The 22,087-nt window shown below is 40.6% G+C and overlaps 2 protein-coding genes across 2 annotated transcripts; both read left to right on the top strand.

Annotated features, from left to right (window-relative positions):
* Nucleotides 1–6,556: 6,556 nt before the first annotated feature.
* LOC143383745 (vomeronasal type-1 receptor 4-like) lies at nt 6,557–7,495 on the top strand. Its single transcript, XM_076838644.1, has one exon. The coding sequence runs from the start codon at nt 6,557–6,559 to the stop codon at nt 7,493–7,495; it is 939 nt and encodes a 312-aa protein (XP_076694759.1).
* Nucleotides 7,496–19,594: 12,099 nt separating this feature from the next.
* On the top strand, nt 19,595–20,533 carry LOC143384260 (vomeronasal type-1 receptor 4-like). Its single transcript, XM_076839305.1, has one exon. The coding sequence runs from the start codon at nt 19,595–19,597 to the stop codon at nt 20,531–20,533; it is 939 nt and encodes a 312-aa protein (XP_076695420.1).
* The last annotated feature ends 1,554 nt before the right edge of the window (nt 20,534–22,087 follow it).

The following is a 22,087-nucleotide window of genomic DNA, read 5'->3' as shown; positions in this document are numbered from 1 at the left end:
ATGATTTAAATGGTTTAATGTAAACAGCTTTTAAGGATTGTGCCAGAATTCCTATCTTCATCCCAGTGCTGGTGAAGACAAAGATAAAACCAAACTACAGCTTCTATGATAGCTATCACAGTAAATTGATGCATCAAGGAATATAACTCAACAAGTAATGCTCAATCAAGGAGTCAACTTACTTTGGGAGAAAACGAACTTTGGGAGGAGATGGACATATTGATAGATTCCTCCGCTTTGAACTGCTTGCAGAACTTGCCTGGACTATGTATCTATCGTTTGGTGCAACGAATTGTGGTAGTGCTGGCATATCTTTGCTGATGGTGTCACCAGTGATGCAATTTTTCCAAAGGAGCCGTCAATTGGCTTGGTGTCATGGCATTTCTGTATCCTCCTCCCTTCTGCTAGTGATGGTCTAAAATTTGGGGGCCAATGGCTATATGCTGGACTGGTAGTCAGTGACGGGTATGATCCAATTGCAGTGGTATCAACCTAAGACAGGAGGCTGACGCCTAAAAGTCAGTTTTCCGATGACGGGTAAGACCCATATGTTGAATTGGACAACCTACCAGGCACGGTCCTTAAGTCACATTAACCTCACTCCCCCACTGGCACCAAGGCTAAATTTGGGGGCCAACAGAGGTGAGGCAAAGAACCTCACCCCCCCATTGGTGCCTAGACCTATCCACAAGTATGACTGTATGCTGGACCGGTAGTCAGTTTTGGGTATGATCCAGTTGCAGTGGTATCAACCTAAGGCAGGAGGCTGACCCCTAAAGGTCAGTTTTCCAATGATGGGTAAGAACCATATGTTGAATTGGACAACCCATCAGGCACGGTCCTTAAGCCACATTACTTGTTGTTTAATTAATCAGAAGGGGGGAGATGCTGGGAGCCATTAGCCAAGTAGGTATGACAGTTTCCTTGCCAGCGTACCCCCATGTTGCTTAGTGGAAGGTGACCTTGCTCAAGGACCAGGGCGGATCCGAGTTTAGGGCATTGCCGGTTTAGGAAGATTATTCCTGCCGGGAATAGGGCGTATCCTGCTGCCTGAGTTCCTCTTGAGTTCTTAGGGATTCAGACAGTATTTTTGGGAGACAGAAGCCCAGTGGAGGTGTGGATTTGAAAGAGAACGTGGATTTCCCCAGAACGTGTTTGTAGAGGGCCGGTGTGAGATCGGGAATAAAGAATTGCTGTTTGAATCTACAAAGCTGTGAGTGGCTCGTGATTTGTGCCCAGCCAGAATGCGGCAAGAAACAATAAGAGAGGTAAATAGGGAGCCTCCATCCTGGGAACAAATTTTTACTCCTCACACTTCAGATAGAGCCCTAATATCCAGAGTATACAAAGAACTCACAAAATTATACAATAAGATAACAAATAACCCAATCAACAAATGGGCCAAAGACCTGAACAGACACTTCTCAGAGGAGGACATACAATCAATCAACAAGTACATGAAAAAATGCTCACCATCTCTAGCAGTCAGAGAAATGCAAATTAAAACCACCCTAAGATACCATCTCACTCCAGTAAGATTGGCAGCCATTAGGAAGTCAAACAACAAGTGCTGGCGAGGATGTGGGGAAAAGGGTACTCTTGTACATTGCTGGTGGGACTGCAAATTGGTGTGGCCAATTTGGAAAGCAGTATGGAGATTCCTGGGAAAGCTGGGAATGGAACCACCATTTGACCCAGCTATTGCCCTTCTCGGACTATTCCTTGAAGACCTTAAAAGAGCGTACTACAGGGATACTGCCACATCGATGTTCACAGCAGCACAATTCACAATAGCTAGACTGTGGAACCAACCCAGATGCCCTTCAATAGATGAATGGATAAAAAATGTGGTATTTATACACAATGGAGTATTATGTAGCACTAAAAATGACAAAATTATGGAATTTGCAGGGAAATGGATGGCATTAGTGAAGATTATGCTAAGTGAAGCTAGCCAATCCCTAAAAAAACAAATGACAAATGTCTTCTTTGATATAATGAGAGCAACTAAGAACAGAGCAGGGAGGAAGAGCAGGAGGAAAAGATTAACATTAAACAGAGATATGAGGTGGGAGGGAAAGGGAAAGATAAGGGAAATTGCATGGAAATGGAAGGAGACCCTCACTGTTATACAAAATTACATATTAGAGGTTGTGAGGGGAAAGGGAAAAAAATAAAACAAGGGAGAGAATTAAATTACAGCAGATGGGGTAGAGAGAGAAGATGGGAGGGGAGGGGAGGGGGGATAGTAGAGGATAGGGAAGGTAGCAGTATGCAGCAGTTACTAATATGGCATTATGTAAAAATGTGGATGTGTAACCGATGTGATTCTGCAATCTGTATACGGGGTAAAAATGGGAGTTCATAACCCACTTGAATCTAATGTATGAAATATGATAAGTCAAGAGCTTTGTAATGTTTTGAACAACCAATAAAAAATACTCCCCCCCAAAAAAACTCAACTAAATCTATATCAATGGATAAAAAGAGGACATTTTAAAAAAAAAATGCCCAGTTCAGGCTCCAAAGCCATTGTCCTCCACCTTCCTACTGAGGAACAGCTTTTCATATTATTTCCTCCACGTGTGCGTGGTCCTCAATCAAGACACTTTCCCTGTTTCACGGGTGTCTTTTCTGTCACTCAGTTACACCACATGGTTGTGGGGACTCATATTAGTCCCGAAATCTAGAAGTGTACATTTTTACATTTGTGTTTCCTTCCACTTTTAGCCTCATGGCCCCCTTAGCTCTTTCCCCACCACCTCCCCTGCTCCTTCATTGTTCTCTGTCTAATTTGTCTCCTCCAAGGCCCATTCTCTCTGCATAGACTCACTTTTTTGTCACACTCTGGGCCTGTTTTGGACAACTAATTAATGCAGTCCCTGTTCCCCCATCCGTGTTCACAACTTCCCACCACGTGGAGCTATGAACACCTTAGAGGCTTTACCTTCAGCAACCTGCAACATTATTTTGTATTCTGTCCCCATCCCCAGAAGCATCTTCATTTCTGTGTGACCTTGCACCCCATGTCTCACTTACCTGGTTAACCCTATGTCCTTGTGTCCCTTGGCTCCTCACCCAGGTGTGCCCACACCTAGGCATGTCCATGAGCTTTTTCTGGATAGGTAATGAGGTTTTGGCTTTTTTGCATCTATCTTCTCTCTTTTGCACTCTGTCTCCTCCATATCACAGAGCTCTACCATCTTGTTTCCCTGTCCATCCTTTCCTCATGTCCTTACTCTTTTAACCACTTCAGTCTAACTCCCATTGAGTGTCAGTGCACAAAGCCCACCTGTTCACAGCACAGGTTTTCACCTGGATGGTAGATCTCACAGCATCAGTTAAGGTGCCTCAGTGCGTACATTGTCCGTGGAGGGCTGGAGGGAGTACAGTAATGAAAGGGCTCCTGTGCTGTGGTCACCCCGCGGGGCTACTGAATTAATGTTAGTAGCCCTTGAATATCTGGTATTTACAGAAATCTTGGCTCACACAAGTCAGAAAATCCTGTTGATGTCATTGTTGAAGGAGCCTTTTTATATATTCTGTTTGTTGATGGATATTGCTCTGTTTCTCCCTCCTGTCAGTAGTGGAGGTCAATATTGACAAGGGCATATTTATTCACAAAATTATGATATGAATTAACATTCAATGTGTAAATGTATCCAGTGAATTCACCCATCTTCTTGCAGGTGAATTCAGTGACTTCCAAGGTGAACTACTAGCATCACATTCTCTCTTTTCCTTGTACCTGTGTTAATATCCTGCCTATGTGTTTTCTCTCTTTCCATTTCTCTGCTCATACCTGTGGGAAGCCATTCTCGCATGTGATTGGGCACCTCCCTGACTGGGTGTGAGGTGTTCTGGTTAAACTGTGTCGAACTAATCCCCACCCTCTCCAGGTGCGAGAGCCTGTCCCTGTGGGGGTGTGACTGACCATTGACCCTGAGACCAATCACTGACCCTGACCTTGTAATGCTGTCCCCCTTGACCTTCATTGGATGGAATTTTCCCCTGAATTTCCTGTTCCCCAATAAAAGGCCACTCCCTGGCATGCTCTCTCTCTCTCTCTCTCTCTCTCTCTCTCTCTCTTGCTAGTCCTGAGTAAGCCTTGCTGCCCCACCGGGTGGTTCAAGGCGGGAGCCAGAGGGAAGGCCGTCTCAGACCTGGTCAAAGAAAAAGGTAATTTAGTCTGTGTATTTATTTTGATCTCACTAGTTAACTTCTATGCTATGAACCACTTGTATGAATCCAGCGTGCTGGTTGTGTGGCTGACATACCTTCAATGTGGTGCCATTCATTGAAATGAAGAATGGGAAGCAACTCGATTTGGGGTAGAAATCTTCCCAGGGAAGGAAGAAATAAAACAAGACATGCAAAGCTCACTGCCAGCCCTTCCTATGACAGACCTCAGTACTTCCCAACCCCTCCAAGTGACACCCTGTTGTCTCCCAGGATCATGGATAAGTAAGAGTCTCTCCAAACACTAGAATATCCTCTGAAGACATGTTATGAGGAAAGTTTAAAGTTGTTTTTCATAAGTGACACCTGGGGATGAAGTTTCCAGCAGTGCCCTCAGCCCCCCACCCTGCACAGCCATTGCTGCTGCTGGCACAGTGGTAATTGCAGGTCCCTGGGGAGGTGAGGTCACAGAGCCACAGACCCATATCTCAGGAGCTGGCCGCCTCCCTGCAGCACACGTCTTGGTCAGAGAGGCCTCTGCACTGAGGTCACCAGCCTGGCAGAGAGGAAGAGCCTGGAGAGTGACTCAGGGTGACTCTGAGAGCAGCATCTGTGGGAAGAGACCCGTCAAGAGTCTGGGTAAGTGACCACAGCTGAAAAGGGGACACTCGGTTGAACCCTCCAGAAGCCAGAGCCACACAGTATTAAAATTGTTGATGAAGAATGGCTCCAGGTAGCAAAGATATATGGGTCCTATCCTAAATGCCAAGCCACCATGGATCCTAGTTTAACTCAATGTGATTCTTACTGACAGGGATTGCTGTGGTTTAGTGCAAGTGAAAATTAAATGTGATTTTCAAGGTGCACAAGGAGGTTGTTTTAAAGTCACCCAGCTACTCAGTTTCCCTCACAGGAAGTCTACACTAAATCTTCATGATTTCTAGGTCCAGACTCATAGTATCTCTCTGTCTGTGTGTGGAGTAGGAGGAGCTCACAGGAATCTTCTTAGTCCTGTGCAGAGAGAGAGCTGATGGTGACTGCTCAGGCAGAACATTTTCTCTGACTCTCAGCATGGTGCAGCCAACAGAGAGAGTAATTGTAGCAATCCTGAAAACCTAAGAATTCAAAGATAATGAGCCCATTTCTCTATATTGTGAAAAGGTGCATGTATGGAAATAGTGGACAAGGTTTACAGAATTCTATTACCACCTGTAAGAGCTTTATATATTTTTTTATATGGGATATTTTCTGATTGTAGTAAATGTCCCATGTGGCATAGGAATCTGATAATGGAGCAGGTTATGAGTGTGTAAGGTACATAGGAAAGCTCTTCACCATCTGTTAAGTAACAAGTGGACCTGAATTTTTTTACCCAATTTGTTAAATATATGCATTCAAAGAATGCAGAAATTCTAGTATTTCAAGTTTTAAATACTCACACATAACAATTTTTATGGATGGCTCCTATTGTATTATCATTCACTAATCCTTTTTTTGAAACTTTTTTCTTAGGTATTAATTAACTCATATCTGAGACTTCTCAAAAAGTGAGTATTTTGTTTCTACACTATACTCTTTAGTCACGTGTTATTTCTTTGTATTCCAAGATGTACGACATGGCCTGAGAGTGTGTCAATATTTCTGTTATAAAGGCCATTGAGCCTTTTTTCCTAACAATCAAACACATGAGTCAGGGGGTAGCTCTTCTGATGTGGAGTCAGTCCTGCCTCCCTGCATGGGACTCACCATGGCACAGGTGCCTGAATGGCTGTGGTTCCCTCAGTGCATCTGCAGTCATTAAAGTCAATACCTAAATGTTCCTTCATAAGTGACCTTTCACACCGAATAAATATTTACAAGTAAGTAGAAACATTTTACAATAAATAGTTAAAAAATTCCACTAGTTTTGAAGACAACAGAAATAAAGACAAATGGAAGAAAATATGATCTGATTGATAGAAGAACCTGCTCACAACCTTTAGGGAAGCTTGATGGTTCTTGCTGGGCTCTCTGTAAACACTCAGCCAGGTTCAAGACCCCTCTGTACACCTGATCAGAGTGTGAATCTGGACAGAGACTTAACATCTGTGCACAAGTTCTCCTGGATATCAGCAAAGTCATCTCAGCACCTCCCTCATGTCATGAAGAAGAATCACCATGTGCTGCCTTCACAACAGGGATTTACACACTCTTCCTGTGTTGACTTTTCATACCAACCTCATTAAAACCTGCTAGTGAAATAAGACCTTTTGTAAGTTTTCATAGTGGTAACTCTGAAGAGTGGGCAATACTGGATTTTGGTTGAGAGGACATGTGCAGCCCAGGCCTCCTGTTCCCCTGCAGGACCCTCTGGATGGGACAGCAGGGAACTGGCAGAATGGCAGCCAGTGATGTGGCTGTAGGAATCATCTTCCTGTCACAGACTGTGGTTGGAGCTCTGGGCAATTCCTCTCTTCTCCTCCATTACCTGGTCCTTTACTTCACTGGGTACAGGGTAAGACACACAGACTTGATTCTTCAGCACATGTTTGTGGCCAACCTGTTAACTCTCCTGTGTAGAGGAGTTCCCCAGACAGTGGCAGCTTTTGGAGTGAAAGATTTCCTCAGTGATTTTGGATGCAAGCTGCTTTTCTATCTTCACAGGGTGGGCAGGGGTGTGTCCATCGGCAGCACCTGCCTCCTGAGTGTCTTCCAGGCCATTAAGATTAGTCCTGCGGACTCCAGTTGTTCAGGGCTTAAAGTGAAATCTCCCAAGTACATTGGTTTCTCCATATACCTGAGTTGGATTCTGTACCTGCTTGTAAATATTATGATTATTTCACATATGACTGGAAAAAGGAGAAACAATAATATCACAAGCATGAAAGATTATGGATACTGCTCTTCTGTTCATCCTGACAAAACCTCACAATCACTGTATGCAGTATTGCTAACCTTCCCTGATGCCCTGTGTGTGGGGCTCATGCTCTGGGCCAGCAGCTCCATGGTGCTCATCCTGCACAGGCACAAGCAGAGAATGCAGCATGTTCACAAGACCAGATCCCTCAGGTCCTCTCCTGAGTCCAGAGCCACCAAAACCATCCTTCTTTTGGTGAGCACTTTTGTGTTTTTTTACACACTTTCCTGCATCTTTCAGGTTTGTGTGATTGTTATTTATAATCCCCACTGGCTGCTGGTAAAGATGGGTGCCATTGTTGCTGGGAGTTTCCCAGCTCTCAGCCCCTTTCTGCTCATGAGCAGGGACTCCAGTGCATCCAGGCTCAGTCTCTCTGGAATAAGGAATAGGAAAATCCCCAATGTCAGGAGGAACGTGTAAATTGTAGGTTTTTGCACAATTCTTACACGTATCTTCATTTGTACTCACGAATTGAAAGAAGAGTGATACAGTCATATCTTCAAGAATGACAATCAACACACATACACTTGTTTATTATACTGTGTCCGTGTGTGTATATATGTGTACTTGAGTATATGCACATGTATATCACTTAGATTTTGTTTTATTGTCCATCCAAAAATATTTGGGAAAAGAAGATGTAACAAATATAAATTTTAGATTTCTTATACCAAGTACAACAACTGCTAAATTCTTTAGCATAAAAATCTGCTTTCTTTATTTTCTACTATTCTGGTTTATTAACTTGTTTAAACAAGTGACATGTATTTTTCATTTATCTACATATTATGGTTATGTCTCACCTGTGTCTTTTGAAGAAAATATCAAAGTGAACACTACCAAATGTTTGTCTTTTGCAATGAAATGAGACATATGTTTCATGTAATCTTGAACATGATGGGAAGCAAAAGTCTACTGATATCTTCTTTATTAAACAGCTTATATTGAATTTATTGATTTCTGTGCTGTGATTTTCACAATACAGTATTTCTTCTTTTCATAAGATAATTAGAATTTAATCTTTATTTACTGTCTAAGTCATTTAAGACATTGAGTACTAATACATTTTATTTTCTACTTATTATTGAATTAGTGATAAGTACTTTTGAAATGTTTGTACGTATGGGTTGGCATGCATTTCTAATAAAATCTCACAAAATGCACCTGTGCAAGTAGATGCTAAATGGTAAAACAAATCCCTAGTCTGTATGACTCCTCTTTCCTGTATGTGTCCACAAGAGTGACCAGTATGTGACTTCTAAGAGTAGAGATCGGTTTCAACGTTTTGCAATTTACATAAATGAAATCATTTAACATCAGCTGTTTTATATTTGACTTTGAAAATGCCATATTCTTCAAATTTGTACTTTCCCATGTTGTTGATGACAGTATCTAACTGAAGGAATTTCAAACAATTCTAGCATTTCTCCCTTGAAGTACACATGCTGTAGTGTGGATGTGATTTATGTTTCCAACCCAAGTCCATGTGTTGGAATTTTTGCCCCAGTGTGATGTGCTGGGTAGGGAAAGCTTTGAGAAGTGGGTGCAATACAAGGTGGTTGGTCATGGGGGGGTCACTAGGAGGGGATTAATGACGGATTATATTAGCTCCCATGAGAACATGGGTTGTCCTACAGCAAGTGCAGCTGTCTCCACTGCCTCTTGCTCCTGTTCTGCCATGTGGTCTCTTCTGTACGTGCTTCTACCTTTGTGATTCCATCTGCTGTGAGGCCCTCACCAGGACTGAGCAGATGCTGGCACCATGCTCCTGAATCTCCAAAAATGTGGTTCAATAAATTTTTATTCTTCATAAGTATTTGTGTAGGCATTTGGATATGCAGCAGAAACTGATCAATACAACACATTAGTATCTTTCAATTGGAACATCATGATCAGCACTGCCATGTGGGATGTGCAACATGTTTTCATGATACTTTCATGTGTTTCTTCGCCCTCATGTGTATATGGAACATATATGTATGTATAAGTATCTATAAATCGCACACATTTTTCTGATCTTAGGTTTATATCTACTTGTCTTTGGCATATATTACTAGACTTTCTCAAATATTTCTATGAATGTCAACCCATTATGTGCACCTACATTTATTTTTATATTTTTGAAGAAGAAAATGCTTTTATTAATCTGAACATGAAACCCCCCCAAAATCTTATTAGAATTAAACATGGATAAAAATGCTGTTATGAAATCTACATTTCTCACATTCATTTGATAGAAAACTGTTACATGTGAGGACTCTTCCTGGTGCAATGAACTAATTCCTACAGAACTACATCTCTAATAAGACTGCAGCATTTTTATTGATGTAGTCAGTATTGGCTCTGGGTGCCCCTAAATCAGTACATTTCTCCTGAAGTAACAGATACTCATTGATCAAATGAGTTTTCTTCCAAATTCTTCATACTTTCCAAAAAGAAACAAATACGTTGGTCTTCTCTCCCCAGGGAGGCAAATGTGAAATGCAGCTATTGTAAACCTTCTAACTCACAATTAAATCTAGGCAATGAATTATTATTAGATACATCCCTAAATTCACTTTGGCATAGAAAAAAATAAGCTTCTACATAACTCTCCAAAAGCTTTCCATTTTTAATACAACCTGATTAATAAAATCCTTGAAATGTATTTTAGCAGTTCTTCTCTGTATGCTGCACTTATCCTTAATAAGGGTTAAAGCTCTGTTCTCAAAGAAGTTCTACATGTCAAGCATATTTGAAGAAGTTTGTTTCCACAGAACTTAAGATATCCTTTGCTTATGCATCCATGAAGATTAATTTGAGCATCTACATTCATACATGGCATACATACTTATGTGTAGGTGAGCTAGTTACCCCTAGAATAAAACTAGACCCGAGGGGACAAGTGTGAGGTGCAGTTTGGTCTTCCTAGAACCCTCCTCTGTGTCTAGGAGGCAGGTGGAGTGTGCAGCAGATGCCATGAGGCTGTGGAAAGTCCTCATCTGTTAACTCCCATCACTGGTCTCCCCAACACAGCTGCACCCACATCTGCTTCCCCTGCAGCACTGGCCTCTACCATCTCTCAGAAATGAGATGTGCTTGTTGGCACAGCCAAGGCTTTTTGCAATGCTCTGGGTAACTCCTCCTCGGCACTGGTGTTCAATCTTTTCTGTTCAATCAAGTGACCATCCAGAATATTAAAAATACCCCCCTTTGCAGCTTGTGTGTCTTGCATACTCCTTGAAGGACACATGTACATCTTTACTCCAGCTTCTCTCCACTTCCTGACTGCTGGGACTCCATCTTCATGCACAGCTGTAAAAGAAACGCTCCACATGTGGCCCTGTGGTTCTTTTATCTTTGCAACATTTTGGTCCAGTGATATGTGCAGGCACACATTATCTACCAGGTCAGTGGATCATATATTATTGGTTACCTACCCCACTTTCACATGGAGTAGTGATTGTAACAGCCTCATCCAAATGGGAATTTTTTCAGCCTGCTTCCTGAAAATATTCACATCCTGCTGGTAACCTGTACTAATGTGTCTGCAAACGTCTTTACTTCTTCTTTGTTTAAGAAAATAAAATGTATGGAGGGAACTTGGAATCCCTACTGTGTGGAGGGTGGAGGATAATGCTAATTTCTGTTTTTTTTTTTTAACTATGAGTACTTTATTTACCTTAACTGGATTCCTTTCTATCCAGGCTCTGGAATACAACCCTCCCAAAGCATCACAGAAGTGTATTGATTGTATGTATATGCAAAATTGTCAACTATTTAGTTGCTCATTTCACACAGCTTTCTAGGGACAGACAAGTGTATTTCAGCTGGTTGAATATGGAATTGGCCTAGGAATGGTGAAGGTGAAGAGGTGCATTGACCTCATTCTTGTGCACAGAATTCTTTAATGTTACTTGGTTTGGGCTTTTTTATTTATTTCTTTGTTTTTGCTGTGCTGGAGGTTGAGCATAAGGCATTCTGCATGTGAAGCAAGTTTGCTACCACTTAGTTACATCTCAGCCTCTTTAAAAACACTGTGTTTGCAGCATGGTCTCACTAAGTTGCTCTGGCTGGCCTCAAACTTGTAATCCTCATGTCGTAGACTCCTGCATAGCTGGGATTACAGATATTAGCCCCCTTGTCTGAATGCCTAGTCACATAAATCTTTATTAAATGTTGCTTGAAGTAAACAAAACCAACTTGGTCCTAATGACTGCATTTGTAGAATCACCGTTTTACTAAACTATTCGCTCATGGAAACAGTTTCCAGCATGAACACAGTGAAGAAATGGGCCTAGACATTTTCTGCATTGATTGAGTTTCCTGTGTGTGCTCATGTCTCAAAGGTGGGGGCATGTGCTGTTTTGCTACATCCTGTTCTTTTCTGGATGTTTAGGCAAATTGAGAGTCTTCAGTGACAGTGATTGTGTCAAAATTTGAGGCAGAATCCAGGTTTGGTTACTGGAGAGAGAAACAAGACTGAAACCAAAGAATAGTAAGAAGTTTGGAGATCCATGGATGAAGATGTGCCCCAGAGTGAGCAGATCCTCAAGCTACATCAAGAGATGTCTAGAGGAGATATAAAGCCATCCAAAGTAAACAATTCTATTGGGAACAGGGCCATGCAGCCTCCACCATCAGTGCTGGTTGCCCACATTCTGGGTTACACATGTACTTAAGTGAACCCTGCCCATGAGCCTATGTTACAGGGAGATGTAGACTTGTCCCACTACAACAAACAGGCCATAGACAGAGGTTTTGGGGAGTTCCCTGCCTCATCCCCAGGTTGCGCTTGTGGACCTGTGAACCCTCCTGGGTGCTGTGTGTCCAAGGACAAGCCTCAAGGAGGGAAGGGGTTGGGGTGCCTGTTCCATGAAGCTGTAGGTTTCAAAGATACAGAAGGATTTAGCCAACACCAGGTGGAGAGATGACCCCAGGAGACTGACGTCATGAGTACCTGAAAACCAAATGTGGAACTGGGAATCTTCCAGAGGGAAGAGTCTCTGCCTCTCACACAGGAATGGGAGACAACATGCAGAAGCCTGTTTAACACTTCAATGACAAATCCCTAGAAGCTCAGTTCCCTGAAGAGAGAAGAGTTTGTCTCATGGTTTTGGTAGATCATGAGTATGGCACCAACAGCAGCTCAGTTCCTGTGAGTCTCCTGGGCTATGTCATAAGATGCTGGATGATATTAGGGGAAGAATGTGTGTGAGAGGAAGAGGTGACATGGTGAGGTGCATTCTAAATGCATATTAGGCCTATTGGGTTTATAGTACTATTTATATTGATAATATCTTTGTTAATTTTATCTTTGGATGACCTATCTATTGGTGATAAAAGTGTGTTAACATCACTAGGTATTATTTTATTGCAGTCTATCTGGAATTTAATGTCAAGAATTATTTCTTTTAATGTGTCCAGACATTTTGGGGCATGTATTTTGACTACTGTTATTTCTTATGGTTGAATTGTTCCTTTATCAAAATGTACTGTCCTTCTGTTGTTAATTTTTGCTTGAAATCTCCTTTGGTTTCATCTGAGAATAGCTAGCTCCTTTTGATTGTTTTCAGATTCCATTTGTGTGATATGTATATGTCCTTTTACAAACTTCAGCCTGTGGGTATCTTTGCTATGTGATCAGTCTCTTGTAAATAGCATACAGTTGAATCTTGTCTTTTGGTTTATTCTGCTAATCTATGTCTTTTAATTGGGGAGTAGAGGCCATTTATTTGCAGAGTTCGTGTGAATATAAGTTTGCACTTTCCTGACATTTTTGTTTATTTGCCATATTTTATTTGGTTTTTATTTTCATTTAGTTGTTTACTCTTATAGTGGGCCTCATCCGCTTGAGACCTATTTTGTTTGTTCTAGGATTTCTCTGTATGTAGCATATCTTTGAATATTCTTCATAGTTCTTGCTTTGTGGTCATGATTTCTTTTAGTATAGATTCATTATGCAATGTTTTATTTTCCCCACTCATTTTGAAACACAATTTTTTTGGATACAGCAATTTAGCTGGAAATTATTTTTTTGAGCTTGGAATATATCATTCTAGTCTTTCTTTGATATTGGTGTCTGAGTTGAGAAGTCAAAGGTGAATCTTATTCATTTGCCACTTAATGTGACCTGATGTATTTTTTCTTGAAGATTTTAATATTGTGTCTTAATTTTCAGTGTAGATTATGATGTGTCTTGCAGTGGCTATTTTGGCATTGTGTATTTGTGGTCATTTATGATTTCCTGTATGTTGATTCCTATCTAATTTCTTTTGAGAACTGTTTTATGTCTCTATGTCATTGTGTGAAGATTGTGTTGATATTTTGGTGGTGTACATTAAGTTTTCAAAATAGTTTTTATTTTATGTTCAGTTCTATTCCTGTCCAAAACATGGGTGGTCTTTCCATCTTCTACATTCTACTTCAATTTTTTTCTGCATTGTTTCTAGTTTTAATTTTAGAGTTCTTACACATCCTTGGTTAGATTTATCCCTAGGTATTCTAATTTTTATGTTACTGTAAATGGATTTACTTTCCTAATTTCATTTTCAGTAGATTCATTTTTTTAATCTTTTATTGATTTTATTTTTTTAAATAAATGACAGCAGTGGAATGCATTACAATTCTTATTACACATATAGAGCACAATTTTTCATATCTCTGTATATAAAGTATGTTCACGCCAATTCATACTTTCATACATGTACTTTGTTTTTCTTTTTTTTTGCATTACAATTCTTAATACACATATGTTCCACATTTTCTTTTATCTCTGTTTGTATATAAAGTATGCTGACACCTAATTTATGTCTCTTCATACATGTACTTTGTATAATGATGTCCATCACATTCCACTGTCCTTGCTATTCCCCTACCCCTGCCTTCCCCTCCCACCCCTCTTCCTTATCTAGAATTCATCTAATCCTCTCATGCTCTCCCTCCCTATCTCACTATGAGTCAGTCTCTTTATATCAGAGAAAACCTTCAGCATTTTTTTTTGATTGGCTAACTTCACTTAGAAATATCTTCTCCAATTGAATCCATTTACCTGCAAATGCCATGATTTGATTCCCTTTAATGCTGAGTAAAATTCCATTTTTTAATTCATTCATCCACCGAAGAACATTTAGGTTGGCTCCACAGTTTAGCTATTGTGAATTGTGCTGCTATACACATTGATGTGGCTGTTTCCCTATAGTGTGCTGTTTTTAGGTCCTGTGGGGATAGTCCAAAGAGAGGAATAGCTGGGTAAAATTCTGGTTTCATTCCCAGGTTTCCAAGGAATCTCACATTGCTTTCCATATTGGCTGCACCAATTTGTGGTACTATCAGCAATGTATGAGTGTACTTTTTTGCCACATCATCACAAACACTTATTGTTGTTTGTCTTCATAATAGCTGCCTGGAGTGAGTTGTAGTCTTAGAGTAGTTTTGATTTGTATTTTTCAGATTGCTAGAGATGATGAGAATTTTTCTCATATATTTGTTGATTGATTGTGTATCATCTTCTGAGAAAAGGTCTGTTCTGTTCAGGTCCTTGGCCCACTTGTTGATTGAGTTATTTGGTTTTTTTTTTGGTGTTTAGCTTTTTGAGTTATTTGTATACTTTACAGATTAGTGCTCTATTTGATGTGTAAGGGGTAAAGATTTGCTCACAGGATTTGGGCTCTCTGTTCACTTCACAGATTGTTTCTTTTGTTGAGAAGAGACTTTTATATTTTTTCCATCTCATTTATTGATTTTTGGTTTTAATTCTTGTGCTATAGAAGTCTTATTAAGGAAGTTGGGGTGTAATTCCACATGATGAAGATTAAGGCCTACTTTATCTTCTATTAGACATAGAGTCTCTTGTTTAATTCCTAGGTGCTTGATCCATTTTGTGTTAAGTTTTATGCATGAGATAGGGGTTTAATTTCATTTTGTTGCATATGGATTTCCAGTTTTCCCAGGACCATTTGTTGAAGATGCTATCTTTTCTCCAGTGCATGTTCTTGCACCTTTGTCTAATATAAGATAATTGTATTTTTGTGGGTTAGTCTTTGTGTCCTCTATTCTGTACCATTGGTCTATCAGTTTGTTTCAGTGCCAATACCATGCTACTTTTCTTACTATTGCTCTGTAGTATAATTTAAGGTCTGGTATAGGAAATCCATCTGCTTCACTCTTCCTTCTAAGGATTACTTTACCTATTCTGGGTCTCTTATTTTTCCAGATGAATTTCATAATTCTTTTTTCTATTTGTATGAGGAATGCCATTGTAATTTTGGTCAGAAATGCATTAAATCTGTACAGTGATTTTGGTAGTATGGCCATTTGATAATATTAATTCTGCTTATCCAAGAGCAAGGTAGATCTTTTCATGTTCTAAGGTCTTCTTTGATTTCTCTCTTTAGGGTTCTGTAGTTTTCATTGTATAGATCTTTCACCTTTTTCTTTACATTGATTCCCAAGTATCTTATACATTTCTGGGAAATTTCCCTGTACTTTATTATCATTTAGTGCTTTCCTGCAGTGGGTGCACATTGAGGTCCACAGATTTGATTCTTGGGCAACTTATGGTAGCCAACTCCTTGGTCATTCTTGCTAGAGGAATTCCCCACACAGTGACATGCATGAAGATCTTATCCATTATTTTTCATGAAGTCTTGAATGGGCCAGTGCCTCCTGGAGACATTCAAAGATGAGCTGATTAACCACAACTGCATGAAGCACTTGGCTCTGTGTTATAGCAGCAGTTGACATAAATGACAGAGCCCTAGAAGACATCTGCTGATCCTAAACAGCAGTTCGCAGAGCAGAAGCAAGATATCCAGCATATCTGTGTAATCCGTGAGGTCAACTCCTAACTTTCAATCCTACAGAAGAGAATAGAACACTGGGAGTTCCTGGAGTGGGTGGAATCACTGCAGCCAGCCACCTGCTGAGCAGGATGATCTCGATTTCTAGGCTGCATGCCAGGATTTGGATCAATCAGTCCTTGGTGGAGTGTGTCTGTCTGGCCTCTATTGTCAATGGGCTAAAAATATCCAGGAACATGCTGGTCCCAGGGTTTGGCCAAACTAGAGACTGGCCATATTAACAGGCCCTACTGTGAGGACTACATGGCCACATGCATCCCTGGTAAGCAGTCTGTGGTCCTGATGGCCTGAGAGAACGAGCCTGTGGGTGATGACATGCTGCAGGGGCCAGGGCTTGTCATGTTGCATGATGTAGAGGAGATACAGAAGAGTGAGACCAGCTACCAGGAAGGGAGGAACATTGGAAAAGCCCCATCCCTCAGACAGCTGGGCCTGAATTTCCCCCATTATCTTTAAAGTCTTGGCTGAGCCTGGGCCACTCTTCTCCCTGCTGTTCTAGCACTAAAGGGCCCCAAAACCCTTCACTCAACTTTTCAAGGAAGAAACCCAGATTCTTGCTTTTTGCAATATTTCTTCCCCTAGAATTTCTGTAATTTTCTTCTGTGTGGGACAGTTACCACTTTTATGGTTTCCTGCAAAGGGTCCCTGATTCCAGGTGTGTTCATAGGACACAAATAGATTATTTTCCCCTAGAGGATCAGCATAAAATGAGGACTCTCTTATCTTCCCTCTTCTCCAAAACATGGAACCAGAGCAGATCTCTAGCCTCTTGTTTCCCTGTCCACCCTTTCCTCATGTCCTTATTGTTTTAACCACTTCAGTCTCACTCCCACTTAGTGTCACTGCACAAAACCCACCTGTGCTCATGCCACAGGTATTCACCTGGATGGTCAGTCTCACAGCATTTGTTAAGGTATCTAAGTATATGTATTGTCCTTGCAGGTTTGGAGGGATTATAATAATTGAAAGAGCTCCTGTGCTGTGATCATCCCTTGGGACTACTGAATTAATATTAGTAATTATTTATACCAATATAAGTAATTAATAATTATTTAGCAATTAATGTTACTAATATTAATTAGTAATATTAATATTAGATTTGATATTTACAGAAATCTTGACTCAGACTGATGTCATTGTTGAAGGAGAGTTTTATTTCATTCTGTTTGATGTATATTGCTCTGTGCCTCCCCACTTTCAGTAGTGGAGGTCAATATTAGCAGGGCATATTTATTAACATTCAATACATAAATGTATCCAATGAATTCACCCATCTTCTTGCAGGTGAATTCAGTGACTTCCAATGTGATACTAACATCCATTCTTTTTTTTCCTTCTACCTGTGTTAATATCCTTCCTATGTGGTTTTCCTCTTTCCATTTCTGTGCTCATACCTTCAATCTGGTGCCATTCATTGAAATAAAGAACAAGAAGCAACTAGATTTGGGGTAGAAATCTTCCCAGGGAAGGAAGAAATAATATGAGACATGCAAAGCTCACTGCCAGCCCTTCATATGACAGACCTCAGTACTTCCCAGCCCCCCCAAGTGACACCCTGTTGTCTCCCAGGATCATGGATAAGTAAGAGTCTCTCCAAACACTAGAATATCCTCTGAAGACATGTTATGAGGAAAGTTTAGAATTGTTGTTCATAAGTGACACCTGGGGAGGAAGTTTCCAGCAGTGTCCTCAGCCCCCCAGCCTGCACAGCCATTGCTGCTGCTGGCACAGTGGTAATTGCAGGTCCCAGGGGAGGTGAGGTCACAGAGCCACAGACCCATATCTCAGGAGCTGGTGGCCTCCCTGCAGCACACATCTTGGTCAGAGAGGCCTCTGCACTGAGGTCACCATCCTGGCAGAGAGGAAGAGCCTGGAGAGTGACTCAGGGTGAGTGTGAGAGCAGCATCTGTGAGAAGAGACCCGTCAAGAGTCTGGGTAAGTGACCACAGCTGAAAAGGGGACACTCGGTTGAACCCTCCAGAAGCCAGAGCCACACAGTATTAAAATGGTTGATGAAGAATGGCTCCAGGTAGCAAAGATAATGGGTCTTAGCCTAAATGCCAAACCACCATGGATCCTAGTTTAATTCAATGTGATTCTTACTGACAGGGATTGCTGTGGTTTAGTCCAAGTGAAAATTAAATGTGATTTTCAAGGTGCACAAGGAGGTTGTTTTAAAGTCACCCAGCTGCTCAGTTTCCCTCACAGGAAGTCTACACTAAATCTTCACGATTTCTAGGTCCAGACGCATAGTATCCCCCTGCCTGTGTGTGGAGTAGGAGGAGCTCACAGGAATCTTCTTAGTCCTGTGCAGAGAGAGAGCTGATGGTGACTGCTCAGGCAGAACATTTTCTCTGACTCTCAGCATGGTGCAGCCAACAGAGAGAGTAATTGTAGCAATAATGAAAGCCTAAGAATTCAAGGATAATGAGGCCATTTGTCTATATTGTGAGAAGGAACATGTATAAAAATAGTGGACAAGGTTATTACAGAATTCTGTTACCATCTGTGAGAGCTTTTTGTTTCTTTTTATGTGGGATATCTTCTGATTGTAGTAAATGCACCATGTGGCATAGGAATCTGATAGTGGAGCAGGGTATGAGTGTGCAGAGGGCATAGGAAAGCTCTTCACTATCTGTTCAGTAATATGTGAACCTAAATTTTTCTACCTAAAAATTTTGTTAAATGTAGTCATTCAAACGAATGCAGAAATTCTAGTATTTCAAGGGTTAAATACTCACACCAAGTTTCATGGATAGCTCCTGTTATAATATCATTCAGTCATTTTAATTTTCTTTATTTGAAATATTTTTTCTTAGGTCTTAATCAACTCAATTCTGTACCTTCTGAAAAAGTGAATACTTTGTTTCTACACTATACTCTTTAATCACGTGTTATTTCTTGGTATCCCAAGACTTAGGAGAAGACCTGGGATTGTGGCAAAATTCCTGAGATAGGGCCCTTGAGCTTGTGTCCTAACAATCCACCATATGAGTTATGGGGTAGCTGTCCTGATGTGGAGTCAGTCCTGCCTCCCTGCATGGGACTCACCATGGCACAGGTGTCTGCAGGGCTGAGGTTCCCTCAGTGCATCTGCAGTCATTAAATCAATATCTAAATGTTCCTTCATAAGTGACCTTGCACATATAATTAATATTTCAGAGAAAATGGGAACATTTTACAATGAATTGTCTAAGAATTCCACTAGTTTTGAAGACAATAGGAATACAGACAAATGGAAGAAAATATGAGCTGGATGATAGAAGAACCTGCTCACGACCTTTAGGAAAGCTTGATGGTTCTTGCTGTGCTCTCTGTAAACAGTCAGCCAGGTTCCAGACCCCTGTGTACAGCTGATCAGAGTGTGATCTGGACAGAGACTTAACATTTGTGCACAAGTTCTCCTGGCCATCAGCAAAGTCATCTCAGCACCTGGCTCACGTCATGAAGATAAATCACCATGTGCTGGCTTCAGAACAGGGATTTATACATACTTCCTGCCTTGATTAGTCATAGGAACCTCATTAAGACCTGATAGTGAAATAAGACCTTTTGTAAGGTTTCAGAATGGTAACTATGGAGTGTGGGCAATATTGGATTTTGGATGACAGGACACATGCAGCCCAGGCCTCCTGTTTCCCTGCAGAACCCTCTGGCTTGGATACCAGGGACTCACAGGATGGCAGCCAGTGATATGGCTGTTGGAATAATCTTCTTGTCACAAACTGTGGTTGGAGCTCTGGGTAATTCTTGTGTTCTCCTCCATTACCTGGTCCATTACCTCATGGGGTTCAAGGTAAAACACCCAGACTTCATGATTCAGCACTTGGTTGTGGCTAACCTGTTAGCCCTCCTGTGTAGAGGAGTTCCCCAGACAGTGGCAGCTTTTGGAGTAAAAGGTTTCCTCAGTGATGTTGGATGCCAGCTGCTTTTCTATATTCACAGGGTGGGCAGGGGTATGTCCATTGGCAGCACCTGCCACCTGACTGTCTTCCAGGCCATCAAAATTAGTCCTGAGAATTCCAGCTGTTTGGACCTTAAAGTGAAAGCTCCTAAGTACATGGGTTTCTCCGTATACCTGAGCTGGATTCTGTACTTGCTTATAAATATTATTATTATTTCATCTATGACTGGAAAAAGGAGCAACAATAATGCCACAGGCCTGAGAGATCTTGGATACTGTTTTTCTGTTGATTCTGAAATAATCTTACAATCTCTGTATGTAACATTGCTAACCTTCCCTGATGCCCTGTGTGTGGGGCTCATGCTCTGGGCCAGCAGCTCCATGGTGCTCATCCTGCACAGGCACCAGCAGAGAATGCAGCATGTTCATAAGTCCAGATCCCTCAGGTCCTCTCCTGAGTCCAGAGCCACCAAAACCATCCTCCTCCTGGTGAGCACCTTTGTATTTTTTTACACACTTTCCTGCCTCTTTCAGATTTGTGTGGCTGTTATTTATAATCCCCACTGGCTCTTGGTAAAGGTTGGTGCAATAGTCGCTGGCTGTTTCCCAGCTCTCTGCCCCTTTCTGCTCATGAGCAGAGACTCCAGTGCATCCAGCCACAATCTCTATTGGGTAAGGAATAGAAAAAACCCTGACATCAGGAGGAACGTGTAAATTGTAGGCATTTGCACAATTCTTACATGTTTCTTTACTGTAATCCACAAATTGAAAGAAGAGTGATACAGTCACATCTCAGGAGAATGAGAATCAACACACATATATATTCTTTACTACAGTGTGAGCGTGTGTGTGTGTGTGTGTGTGTGTGTGTGTGTGTATCTGAGTATGTGCACATGCATATCACTAAGATTTGGCTTATTCTCCATACAACAATATTTCTGAAATATTAGATGTAACATACAAATTTCACATTTAATATAGTTCAGCAAAAGCAAATTTTTCAGCATAAAATCTGCTTTCATTATTTTCCTGCTATCATGGAATGTAGTTTTTCTTTGTGTACTCTTACAGTTTTGCCCCAGCTGTATCTTTGGAAGGAATTATCAAAGTGAACACTCTCAAACATTTTTCTTTTGCAATGAAATGAGACATGTTTCATGTAATCTTGGAAATGAAGGAAAACAAAGTCTACTGATGTTCTTTTTATTAAACAGTGTATATCCTATTTATTGGTTTCTGCATTGTTAGTTTCATAATGCAATATGTCTTTTTTCAGAAGCTAATTAGAACTTGATCTTTATTTACCGCCTATCTTGATGATTTACAACACTGGGTACTAATAAATTTATTTTATAATGGATTATTGAATTTTCAATATGTATCTTTGAGATGTTTTTATGGATGTGTTGACATGCATTTCTAATGACTTTTCCTGAACTGAACACACCTGTGCAAGAAGCTGCTGCATGAAGCACTAAAACATGACAAAATCATGGAATTTGCAGGGAAATGGATGGCACTAGAGCAGATTATGCTAAGTGAAGCTATCCAATCCCTGAAAAACAAATGCCAAATGTCTTCTTTGATATAATGAGAGCAAGAACAGAGCAGGGAGGAAGAGCAGGAGGAAAAGATTAACATTAAGCAGAGACATGAGGTGGGAGGGAAAGGGAGAGAAAAGGGAAATTGCATGGAAATGGAAGGAGACCCTCATTGTTATACAAAATTACATATAAGAGGTTGTGAGGGGAATGGGGAAAAAAAAACAAGGAGAGAAATGAATTACAGTAGATGGGGTAGAGAGAGAAGATGGGAGGGGAGGGGAGGGGGGATAGTAGAGGATAGGAAAGGTAGCAGAATACAACAGTTACTAATATGGCATTATGTAAAAATGTGGATGTGTAACCGATGTGATTCTGCAATCTGTATACGGGGTAAAAATGGGAGTTCATAACCCACTTGAATCTAATGTATGAAATATGATATGTCAAGAGCTTTGTAATGTTTTGAACAACCAATAAAAAAATAAAAAAAATTAAAATTAAAAAAATTTAAAAAATAATAAAATAAAAAAAAAGAAGCTGCTGCATGGTAAAACAATAACTCTTTTTTTCCTCTAAGTTTCCACAAGAATGAGCAGTATGTGATTTCTAACAGCAGAGATTACTTTCCCTATTTGCAATTTAAACAAATGAAATCATTCAACATCACCTGTTTTATATTGGACTTTGAAAATTCCATATGCTTTAAATTTGTATTTCCCATGTT

This window comes from Callospermophilus lateralis, chromosome 18, assembly GCF_048772815.1.
Source record: "Callospermophilus lateralis isolate mCalLat2 chromosome 18, mCalLat2.hap1, whole genome shotgun sequence".
Classification (NCBI taxonomy): domain Eukaryota; kingdom Metazoa; phylum Chordata; class Mammalia; order Rodentia; family Sciuridae; genus Callospermophilus; species Callospermophilus lateralis.
The sequence above is the reverse complement of the archived record's forward strand: the minus strand, read 5'-3'. Positions and strand labels throughout refer to the sequence as shown.

What these genes read in the sequence shown, in the direction of transcription:
- LOC143384260 (XM_076839305.1), top strand. Translation starts at nt 19,595, where the DNA reads ATGGCAGCCAGTGATATGGCTGTTGGAATAATCTTCTTGTCACAAACT.
- LOC143383745 (XM_076838644.1), top strand. Translation starts at nt 6,557, where the DNA reads ATGGCAGCCAGTGATGTGGCTGTAGGAATCATCTTCCTGTCACAGACT.